Source organism: Carcharhinus amblyrhynchos, chromosome 12 (genome assembly GCF_965287045.1).
Source record: "Carcharhinus amblyrhynchos chromosome 12, sCarAmb.v2.hapA, whole genome shotgun sequence".
NCBI lineage: Eukaryota > Metazoa > Chordata > Chondrichthyes > Carcharhiniformes > Carcharhinidae > Carcharhinus > Carcharhinus amblyrhynchos.
Window position 1 is genome coordinate 71,184,847 of NC_137335.1, and position 12,104 is coordinate 71,196,950.

Here is a 12,104-nt window from a genome sequence, read left to right on the forward strand (position 1 = left end):
AACTCTGCCATTTATCTCGCATAAACATTATCAGGCCATTCGGGTCATTTTAAGAATTTGCCAGATTTTCACTCTAATTACCCATTAAAGTTTACTTAATAATCACAGTAATGCTTACATTAACACTGCAATGAAGTTACTAAGAAATTCCACACTCGAGCGCCTGTTTGGGTCAATGCACCTAACCAGCACGTCTTTCAAACTGAGAGAGGAAAAGCACCTAGGGAGCTTTCCCTGGGGAGCACCCAGAGAAAACCCATGCAGACACGGGGAGGACTTGCAGTCTCTACACAGACAGCGACCCGAGCCGGAAATTGAACCCAGGTCCCTGGCGCTGTGAGGCAACAGTGCTAACTATTGTGCCACTAACACTGCAGAAAGTTGAGGCTCAAATTAATATTCAGCATTCTGTAAATATTAATGGAATGTAAAGATATCTCTCCAGCCAAAATTATTTACTCTGCTGGTCTGCAAGTAATAAGTAGTTGCGGTAGATTTTAAAATTGTCAAATTTCCCATCTCTTTCTGATATAACTTTACTCCACCCTCCTCTCCACCATTCCTCTCTCTCCCTCTTCCTCAATCTTTAAATCTTGTTAATTAAGGAGATACAGTGTTGGTTCTGGCATTGGGCAGCATGATGCAACAGTGGTTGAGGCTTCTGCATCATTGCACCAGGGACCCGAATTCAATTTCTTGATAAGTGTGCCAAGTTTGCACGGTCTCCCCGTGTCTGCGTGGGTTTCCTCCAGGTGCTCTGATTTCCTCCCACACTCCAAAGATCTGCGGGTTAGGTTAGATGGATTAGCCATGCTAAATTGCCTTTTAGTGTCAGGGGAATTAGCAGGGTAAATATGTAGGGTTATGCAGATAGGGCCCTCCCCCTGTAATGACTTCAATGAGGCCCATGAGGTGAACCTCTTGGTGTATGTCCTACCAGATTGAGGTCATGATTCCCTGCACAATCAGGAAGCCTAACCTGTATATAAATAAGGGAGTGTCAGGTCCATTTTAGTGTCAACATTTTGGTTTCCACTCAGTGGCGATGAAATCATTCAGTGGCTCGAACATTCTCAGCTACTTTAACTTATTCCAATTCTGTCTGTGTAGGAAAACATTTCCTGTTGCCAACACTAAAACCAGAATTCTCTGATGCCACCCCTGCCACAAGAACGGAAAATTTGGGCCTGTTGTCGGTACAGGCTCAATGGGCCGAATGGCCTGCTTCTACATTGTAAGAATTCTATGATTAATTAAGGTTGCAGAAGTCCCTTTGCCCTCATCATGCCACTATCAGCTCTCATTTCCAGTCGGCCATAGGTTAAAAAATTGTCGTGCTATAATGTGCAGGATAAAGTCTAATCAATGACTCACGCTACACGATGCCCCATTCCAGAAAAGAAAGGGCAAGCATTATTTATTACAGCTAGATCACGAGACTTTTCTTTGCAGTTGGTGTCTTCTCTCTGATAAGCGCGTGAAAATAAGCATTTTTGTTACATCATTAAAGGATGGGTTTCATCCTTTGATGTTCAAAGCCAGCCAGATGGGATGGATGTCGCCGCAGAAGGCCCTGTGTGAAATGAGTCTGGGAAATCTCTTTGTAGGCACAAATGGGACACCGTTTCAGTAATTGATTCATTGACATTTTCATGAGGCAGAGAACGACTGATATGGGAAATGATAAAATGTCAGTCTGATCTAGCAGAGGGATTTCTTCCAAAGTTTAAATTTGGAATTAAGGTACTCAGTTTGTGAAGGGTGCTTCGTTCTGCAGTTCGGCATGTTAATCTAACTTCCCACTGAATTGCTGAAATTTAATGTGCTCCCTGTGTAATAACTTCAATGAGACCCATGAAGTGGGCCTCTTGGAGTATGAGCTCCCTGATTACGGTCATGATTACCTGCCCTCAGCTCTGTATAAATATGGTAGTGTCAGATCCACCGGTAGTCCGGATTCTGACCATGTACGTGAAACACTCTAAGAGTGGAATAGAGTTTGTAAGTAAAGGGCAGCTGATGAAGGGACACCTCTGAGGATTTATTTCACCAATGTTAACATTTTCTAATGCCACAAGTTCTGTACCATGTTGAGTGTTATTTACTTACAGCACATTGCAGGGTTCTACTCAAGTTAGACTTGGCCAGTGGTTGAACGACCCAATTTTGGGCTTCCCCTTTTCTCCAATTACTTACAGTGACCGTCCATTCCTCAGCCATGGCTGACCTCCCACCAATTTTAGTTTCCACTTAGTGGAAGTTAGGTCATTCAGTGGCTCGAACATCCCCAGCTACTCTAACTCATTCCAGCTCTCTCCGCATAGATAAACACACCCTGTTGCCAATACTAAAACCGGAATTCTCCCGTGCCATCCCTGCCTGCACTACTGGAGAATTAGGTGCTCAGTCAAATCACTGCAGCGGGACCGGAAAATCCGACTGAGGGGGGGAAAAGGGGGCGAGATTGGAGAATTCTGGCCTAAATGTCCCTTTCACCGCTGCGCAGCTGATTCTACTATCTGGGATATCTGTAAAAGAAAATGTTTCTGTCCTGCAAACAACAGAAGTATCCAGGCCTTGAGATTTCAAGCTGTTACAGCTCCATCAGTACAACAGCAATCTGCACTCATGTAGTCAAAAATTGCATCCCGTCTGTCTTTTGCACAAAACAACAGTTAATACTTGAATTGAAATCATTTGATCTGTGCTCATTGCTCTTTGCAATGGCATTGCACCATCTGACTTGTTTAAACAACATGATCTTTCAATTCCTCGTACAACTCCAATGGTAGTTACTTTGTCAATCTTAATTACCTGCGTTGTTCTTCTCCATGCTCTCCTGAAGGTACAGTCAGACATTCATCCATGTGCCCATGCAGTAACCTCAGCACGTCCCCTCCCTTTAGATATCCTAATGGAAGAGAAGTTGTTGTTAATTCTCAATGGCCGATGTCATGAACAACAATCAAACAAGCAGGCAGCGACAGGAATTTACTCAGGACGTCTCAGTTTCTATAAGCTCTGCAAACACTTCTGCTAATGTGGCTGAGCCTCAGAATGGTATTCATGCAGTGTGAAAATACTTTCCTTTTACTTCTACACTCGGTGGCCTCAGAGCCTGCCCAGCAGTTGGGTATCTACCGCACAAGGTGCTGACCTACATGCCAGCTGACTCCCTGAGGCAGCTGCAAACTAAGCTGGTGGTGGGAAAGGACCAAGCTTCAGCACAGAGACTGGACTGCAAGCAGTGAGTGTAGCATTTTCCCTTTGCTTTATAAGGAGATAAAGACATTTTCTACTTATTTCAGTATGGAGAAAGTGAGAGTTTATGTGGCTCCCAATAAGGATTTATTCATTCCCTGAGGTGCAGAACAGTATAGCACAGAAAGAGGCCCTTCGGCCTACCAAGCCTGCACCAACACATTATGCCTTTCTAAACTAAAGGCCATTTGACTCAAGATGGTCCGTATCCCTCCATCCCCTGTGTATTTATGAATCTGTCAAGATGCCTTTTAAACATCACTATTGTATCTGGAAGTTGTTGATGCATACAAATTCTCATCAAAGAAAATCACAGAGGATTTAAACATTAAAGCACATGCATGTACATGCACACACAGTTGCACCCACACAAAAACATACATGCGTTGTGTTGATGTTAGTGTCGCTTTAAAGGGATTTTTTTTTAAATCATGATCTCTGCAGCTCTCGGTCAGTGTTTCTCAGCTCACAGCCTTAGGTAACATCATTGTTGGGAGGAGCAAAATACTGTATGCAGCTCAAATCACAAGGGTTGTTTTTAGTTTCATTTTGGCTACAGTGTTCAAAGCATAGCTGAAAAAAGGTTTGCAGGATACACCTGATAATTGATCATTTTGAAAGCTCTGTAGAATTGCATGCACCTGACCTCTACAGAAAACAAGTTCACTATTTCGGCATGTCAACTGTATGGGTGGTTGTTAGTCTAATGGAAAACCTTTCGGTCTCAATTCATTAATTCCTCAATTATTCAAACTCAGAGATCCTTGAAATTGTGTTAGCGAGTGGGCGAGAACAAGATTAAAGCACTGAGACTGCTTGTAGGGTGTGCCCTGATATCGCTGGTACACTGATGGGTATTCATTGGCCTATAACGCACAGGGATTATTGTATGAAACTTTTTCTGACTATTTTGTTGAGATGGGGCAGCACAGCGACACAGTGAAGCACTGCTGCTTCATAGCATCAGGGATCTGGCTTGGGTCAATGTCTGTGTGGAGTTTGCACATTCTCCCCGTGTCTGCGTGAGTTTCCTTCAGGTGCTCTGGATTCCTTGCACAGTCCAAAGATGTAGGGGTTAGGTGCCTTGGCCGTGATAAATTTCCTCTTAGTGTCTGGGAGACTAGCTAGGGTAAATGCATGGGGTTAAGGGAATAGGGCCTGGGTAAGTTTGTGGTCAGTGCAGACTCGAAGGGCCGAATGGCCTCCTTCTGCTCTGTAGGGTTTTGTGATTCTATCCTGTATATGAAGAAAGCCTGCAACTCAATAAAGCTTCTACCCTCTCTCCTTTTGGAGCAGCACGTTGGCACAGTGGTTAGCACTGCTGCTCAAGGTGCCAGGGACCTGAGCTCGATTCCCGGCTTGGGTCACTGTCTGTGCGGAGTCTGAACGCTCTCCCTGTGTCAATGTGGGTTTCCTCCAGGTGCTCCGGTTTCTTCCCACGCTCCAAAGATGTGTGGGTTCGGTGCATTGCCCATGCTAAATTGCCCCTTAGTGTCCCTGGATGAGGGGATTAGCGGGGTAAATATGTAGGGTTACAGGGATAGGGCCGAGGAAAGATGCTCTGTCAATGCAAAGTGAGGTGGTTGAGACAGATACGTTAGCGACAGTTAAGACTTATCTGGATAGGCACATGAACAGGCGGGGTATAGAGGGATACAGACAGTTGGTTGAGATAGAACAACATGATCAACACAGGCTTGGTGGACCAAAGGGTCTGTTCCTATGCTGTACTGTTCTTTGTTTTTATTCTTTGAGAGCCAGTGCAGGCTCAATGGGCCAAATGGCCTCCTTCTGCCGTGCAGGGATTCCATGATTCTGTCCATAGGGAAATAGACAAAGATTTTCCATTCAACAAACATGACTCTGACCTGCTTGGTGCATTGGGAAACCCCAAAGTCTCACTAATTCTCAGCAGTATCACTAAAATATCACCAGAGATAGATAGATTCTTGATTAATAAGGGGATCAGGGGTTATGTGGAAAAGGCAGGAGAATGGAAGTGAGAAAAATACCAGCCATGATTGAATGGTGGAGCAGACTCGATGGGCCGAGTGGCCTAATTCTGCTCCTATTTCTTATGGTCTTATGGTCTCTTAATTGTAGCCAGCCTGAAAGGTTCTGGACATATAATTGCTTCATGGCGTGGCACCTTTCACATTACTGAGTAGCCTTTCACCCTTTGGTGGGTCTCCTCTGCAGGTTGACGTTCTGAGATGGTATAAGCTCCAGTACACCCTCAACTCACAAAGCAAATCTACAAATGCAGGTCTCCTCGGCTGTGTCCTGTGGTGTGTGAGGAACTGGAAAGATATTCCCAAGGGAATTCCTCATGGGAGTTTGGTGCCCGAGGTGATAACACATATGCTTCTCCTCCCTCTATCTGAACCTCTCTTGCTTCTCCTCCAGGTCCATGGGACCTATTGGCAGGCAGCATCAAATGCCCAAGATGGAACTCAGATTAGGGCTGGAAGTCACTGCAAAAGGACTCCTACACTGAAAAATATCAAGTGCAAGAAACTAATGCATAAGCGGGGCTGACCTATGAGGAGAGATGGAGTCAGTTAGGATTATATTCGCGGGGGTTTAGAAGAATGAGGGGGGTCTCTTAGAAACCTATAAAATTCTTTGAGGACTAGACAGGGAAGATGCTCCTGATGTTGGGGGTGTCCAGAACCATCTGAGGATGCAGGGTAGAGCATTTAGGACTGAAATGAGAAGTTTCTACATCTAAAGAGTGGTGAGTCTATCTCTACTACAGAAAGCAGTTGAGGCAAATAAATATTACGATTTCAAGATGGCACAGTGGGTAGCACCACTGCCTCACAGCTCCAGGGACCTGGTTTCGATTCCTGGTTTGGGTGACTGTGTGGAGCCTGCACATTCTCCCCCTGTCTGTATGTGTTTCTTCCGGGTGCTCTGGTTTCTTCCCACAGTCCAAAGATGTGTGTGTTAGGTTGATTGGCCATGCTAAAACTCACCCCTTAGTGTCCTGGGATGCATAGGTTAGATGGATTAGGGGCGTAAATACGGGTTACGGGTATAGGGCCTGGGTGGGACTGCTGTCGGTGCAGGCTCGATGGGCTGAATGGCCTCCTTCTGCACTGTAGAGATTCTATGATTCTATGAAGAAGGAGTTAGATATGGCTTTTGGGGTTAGAGGGATATGGGGGAAAAGTAGGAACAGTTTACTGAGTTGGATGATCATCAATTGTCATAATGAATGGTGGAGCAGGATTGAAGGGTTGAATGGTCTTCTCCTGTTCTGTGTTTCCATGTTGAAGCAATAAAGCAGAAAACACCATTTGGGAAGTCAAACACAGCAGCAAAAGCTGCTTGCAAGAACACATCTGATCCCAGCCTTAAGAATCAAAGGTCAGTAGCAATCAGCAGGATAGGCAAGGAACTTCTGTTTAATGTGCACACACAGACAGAACAACCCAGGAAACATTGGGAATTCCTCGTGGGATCAATTAAATTTACTCTGCATTAAATATGGGCTGTTCAGAAGGGTCCACACATACGTGTTCGCAGCACGCCTCGCAAAACCAATCTAAAATGTTACAGCTGTGAAAATTGGAGGCAATGAATGCCAGCGCTCAGGTATTTCTACCCAAGACTTGGGTGAATGGACATGGAATGTGCTGTGCAAGAATCTCACAGAATCTACTTGATACTTTTAGAATGAATTTACCTCTCTGCTGCTGGCGCTATGTAAATGATGCCAAGGATACAAGTTAGCACTGCTGACTGGGGTATGTGTTGTCCGATGAATCCTTCTATATCGGGGAGCCTAAGACGAACATTTAAGATTCAATCTACACAGTCTATTGAATTACCCTCTTTTAATTAGTCAAGGTATGTTGGTTGTTGCCTATGAAATTGAGAGAATCCATCCTTAATATTTCCAATGATTCTCAGTCTCTTTACAATTAATAGGTAAAATCACCATTATCCCAGATCAGCACACCTCAGGCAAGGTTGAAAAGGCAGTCCTTCAAGAATAACCTCAGATGATAGAGGAATTGAACCCATGCTGTTGCATCACAAAGCAGCCATCCAGCCACTGAAGCAAACCAAGCATAACTTGAGACCTCACAGGAGGTTAGGACATTTCGAACTGCAAGCTCACTGCCATATTGCATCATATTGTGTCTTTATTGAACCAATGACTTGTAAATTAACTGCAGAATTATCCTTTAGGACATGGAACCATCAATCCCCTACATGGCTTCCTCAAGGAGGTGAGTATCTGAATTTTGGATATGTCTGAGAGGTGAAAGACAAAATTGGGGCAAACACAGGGGTTGTGGGGGCAGTGGTGGGGTGAACAGAGGTGACGGTCAACTCAGTGGAAAAGGGAAAATAGCAAGTAAGCCTGGAGCTGATCCTACACACCCTTAGCATGGTCAGTTCAGTCCTCAAGACAAATACAGTAGCTGGAATTAGTCACAGTCTGGCATTGTGTAGAGAGGGAAAGTGAAAATAGCAAGAACACCAAAAATAAAATCAAAATATTAGCCTTTGCTTTAAATCTGTGACTCATGCGGCATGCAATCCTCCTCCAAAACCAAAGCTGAGGTGTTGTTTGATGGTGTAATCTGTATGCGGACTGCACTGATAAAGAGTACAGAGCTCGTTGTTTAGTTGCGCAGTGTTACTGCAGGGGTTCTCAAACAATCTTACCTTGTGCTACTTCACTTCCAGAGCAAATTGGAGCAACACTCCAGAGAGTCTGCTGGAATGCAGCATCAACCTGTAAACTGCTACAGCCATATGACAAATGCTGCAAGAGAACAGAATCAGTTCAGCACAAGCTCAAGACTGCCTGCTTGCACTTAAATGTATTTTAACAGAACACTGATCCTTTAAACTACCCCATCCTTTTAAAACAAATAATACAGGATTAAAATGTGGCTTCCAGAATTTATTCTTGTCACCATTCAGCCAAAGTACTTCAGTAAGATAAATATGTTTTTTTTTGCAGCATAGAAATTCAGATTTCATATCACATTTAAGGCTATCCAGTCCCATAAGGTAAGCAGGAATGACAGCATTGATACGTGTACTACCAAGCAAATCACAAATAAATTAGATAATGCATGAGAAGCGGGGTCAGTGCAGTTCAAGAATTACAGTCCATTCATTATCCAGACAGCATACTGATATATTTCCACTTTTGATGAATGAGGGGAGGATCTTACAGAAACATATAAGATTATGAAGGGATTAGATAAGATAGAAGCAGGGAGGATGTTTCCACTGGTGGGTGAAACTAGAACTAGGGGGCATGGCCTCAAAATAAGGGGGAGCAGATTTAGGACTGAGTTGAAGAGGAACTTCTTCACCCAGTGGGTTATGGATCTGTGAAATTCCCCTCCCAATGAAGCACAGATGAGGCTACCTCATTCAATGTTTTTTAAGGCAAGAATAGATACATTTTTGAATAGTAAAGGAATTAAGGGTTATGGTGAGCGGGCGGGTAAGTGGAGCTGAGTCCACAAAAAGATCAGCCATGATCTTATTGAATGGCAGAGCAGGCTCGAAGGGGCCAGGTGGCCTACTCCTGCTCCTAGTTCTTACGTTGGTTAACTGAAATCCAGGGCTGGGATTCTCCGATCTCATTCGTGGCCACCCTACTGCAAGTGAGGACGGAAAGTTTGGCGTTCCAGCCAAAACCCCTTCCACTGCAGCAGCACCATATAATCCCAGTCCTGGATGAGGGCGGAGGTTTTCAGCACTGGCTTCCATAAAAGAATTAAAATGGAACCTTTCACTCTTCCCTCTACACAGCGTCTGGTCCTGATTACAAATTAACTGTTGCTGACATCTTTCCTCCTTTTCTTGCCTATTCCCTCCACCCCTCCTTCCCCACCCACTGACTGTGCAGTGAGTAAAGAGCATGGGTCACTCTTGGGAGCCTGCAACCAAGTGGCCAATCCTCATGGGCAGGCTGTTCCATCATTTGCCACTGTAAAGACAAGCCTCAAAGTCCTTGCTGAACAAGTGCATATATTGACATTCAGATAATAAACAGGAGTGCAAATCTGGCCTAAATGATTTTATCCTTCTTTAACCCAGGGTCTTTGAGGCCTAATGTACCACTGCTTAACAACGATCAACCAACAGTGATAATCAAATATGTATAAGGCTTAGCTACTCATGAGCTTAACCAGCAGTGCCACCGGGAGCAGTTCTTTTCTTCAATAGTTTCAAAGCCGTATGCGTTTCAAAAGTACATCAGACATCCTGAGAACGATTTAAAATAAAGCGAATAAAGCAAGTGCTGTCAGAAACAGAAGAAAAATGTAGACATGCCTTCTGCGATTTTGATCAAAGACATTAAAGGCTAAATTGGTGGAATATAAATCAGGGAATAATTGCGTGCAAGAATTGGAATGGGAAATTTGTGATCCTTTACTCACCAGGTATCGCTCTGAGGAAATGCTGACTAAGATAAGGTCATCTCCTACCCGCACTTTTTCTCCCTCTGACCGTTGTTTGGAGGCTGGGTGTATAGTCCACCAACAAGCCTCCCCTGTGCAAACAGGAAAATTGGAACAGTTCTCTTTAAATCTCTACTGCACGGTGTCTACATTTTAGCTGAACGTTACCAGTATAACAGTAGCTTTGTAGAGATAAAACTAAACTGAATTTTAAACCCAAAATGACGACAATCTGCCATTTTAGTTAAATGGAACAGACTCATGAAGCTAATCCAGCTGTCTCTTAATATAATACGCTCATTCCTATTACTGCTCTGGATGAAGTGTTGTTTTCACATAAAGTTTCAGCATATGTTCCATGTTTTAAAAATCTCCCAAAATTTAAAATTACACCGCAATTTGTACTGTGTTCTTTTTAGGTATGAATGGTAACTTGTTATTAGGATTGAGCAAGGTAATATAGAATGGACAAGTGTAATCTCATGACCACAGCAACCGAATGGTACGAAGCTGTTGTATTTATGGGACTCATGCGGGATACGGTCAGTTTGGTTCCCATTAGTAGGGCCCTGCCATATTTTAATCTCTAGAACTTTCTAATTTAGACAATAGTTCTCAATCACTGTACCATTCTAACATAGAACAGGTGCCTGCTTTGTCACTGTCGTTGGCCTCATTAAGATAATAAGTGAATTCTTGAGCCTGCCCCATGAAAGAGAAAATGTCAATGTTTCCCTTTCTTAAGGAGAGAGGGGGAAAGTTCAAAGGAGATGTGAGGGGCAAGTTTTTTACTTGCTAGGCGTCTGGAACTCACTGCCAGGGTGGTGGTGCAGGCAGATACGATAGGGGTGTTTAAGGGACTTTTGGATAAGTCCATGAATATACAAGGAATAGAGGGACATGGATCAAGGGCAGGCAGATGGGATTAGTTAATTTGGTATCATGTTCAGCACAACATGGTGGGCCGAAGGGCTTGTTCCTGTGCTGTACTGTTCTGTGCTGTATGTTCTTAACACATGACTATTTCCAAGTACAATACACCACTCACACACACCTGTTGTATCTTCTTGTAGTCCAACATCAAAGGCTAGTTTGTCCGTCGACGATCGAGACGTGGACAAACAACAGAGATACTTGGAAAGAAAATGCAGGATAACAGCAGGTTAAACATTCAGACTGGTGGTAGTTCAACTACGAGGATAGCAGTGAATACCGGGTCACTTTTAAGGAATTACGTGTCAGTCCAAGTTAGTTACCGCAAATTAGCTGCGGTGTCTTAGCGTCGAACACCAAAATGTTTCACAGTCTTTGAGATTAGCTCTTTATTTTGTTGCTGGCCAATATATGAGTACCAACAGCTACTACGAATACCACGTGGATATCAAGCAGCCAGTCCTCATCAGTTCAGTGCATTAGAACACCCTGGCCTGACCAAAATGACCTGTAGATGGGTCCAACAAAGCAATTTAGATTGATTTATTGAACACATAATTTTTGGCTATAAATGTGAATATTCTTAGAATCATAGAATTTCAACAGTGCAGAAGCAGGCCATTTGGCCCATCAAGTCTGCACCGACCACAATTCCACCCAGGTCCTATCCTATAATCCCACATATTTACCCTGCTGGTCCTCCTGATACTAAGGGGCAAATTAGCATTGCCAATCAACCTAATCCTGCACACCTTTGGACAGTGGGAGGAAACCGGAGCACCCGGAGGAAGCCCACCCAGGCAAAGGGAGAATATGGAAACTTCACACAGACAGACACCCCCAAGGCCGGAATTGAATCCGGGTCCCTGGTGCTGTGAGGCAGCAGTGTGCCACCCCAATATTAGATCAGTTGTAGTACCTTCCATTTAGTTACCATAACATTGAAAAGATAGTCTGAAATCCCTTTAGAATCATAAAATCCCTCCAGTGCAGAAGGAGACCATTCAGCCCATCAAGTCTGGACAGTCCACAATCCCACCCAGGCCTAACCCCATTATCTCTCATATTTACCCTGTTAGCCCCCTGACACTAGGGTTAATTTATCACGGTCAATCAACCTAACCTGCACATCCTTGGACTGTGGGAGGAAACCAGAGCATCCAGAGGAAATTTACGCAGACACGGAGAGCATGTGTAAACTCCATACAGACAGTGATCCCAGGCTGGATTTGAACCCAGGTCCCTGGCATACGAGGCAGAAATGCTAACCACTGTGCCACCGTGCTGCCCCACTTGTGGGTCTTTGATGTAAATTAGTTAACAGGAAGCAGTAAATAAGTCATTCTTACCATTCCACTGTAGGAGTGTCTGAGCAGTACTGCGTGTCCATATAAAAGGGTCCGATGGCCTCCACCTTGAGCTGTCTGTTTAATAAATAATAATAATGTTCAAGGCATTATATCAAAT

The 12,104-nt window shown here is 44.0% G+C and overlaps 1 protein-coding gene across 1 annotated transcript in view; it reads right to left on the minus strand.

The window, feature by feature from the left end:
- Nucleotides 1-12,104, minus strand: part of ryr2a (ryanodine receptor 2a (cardiac)) — a 662,889-nt gene that overhangs the window by 401,325 nt on the left and 249,460 nt on the right. The window contains exons 5-9 of the mRNA XM_080200677.1: nucleotides 11,987-12,061; nucleotides 10,759-10,837; nucleotides 9,684-9,796; nucleotides 7,945-8,044; nucleotides 2,815-2,911 (exon numbers count right to left, since the gene is read on the minus strand). Coding sequence (XP_080056803.1) covers nucleotides 2,815-2,911; nucleotides 7,945-8,044; nucleotides 9,684-9,796; nucleotides 10,759-10,837; nucleotides 11,987-12,061 — 464 coding nt within the window. The remainder of the gene's footprint in view (nucleotides 1-2,814; nucleotides 2,912-7,944; nucleotides 8,045-9,683; nucleotides 9,797-10,758; nucleotides 10,838-11,986; nucleotides 12,062-12,104) is intronic.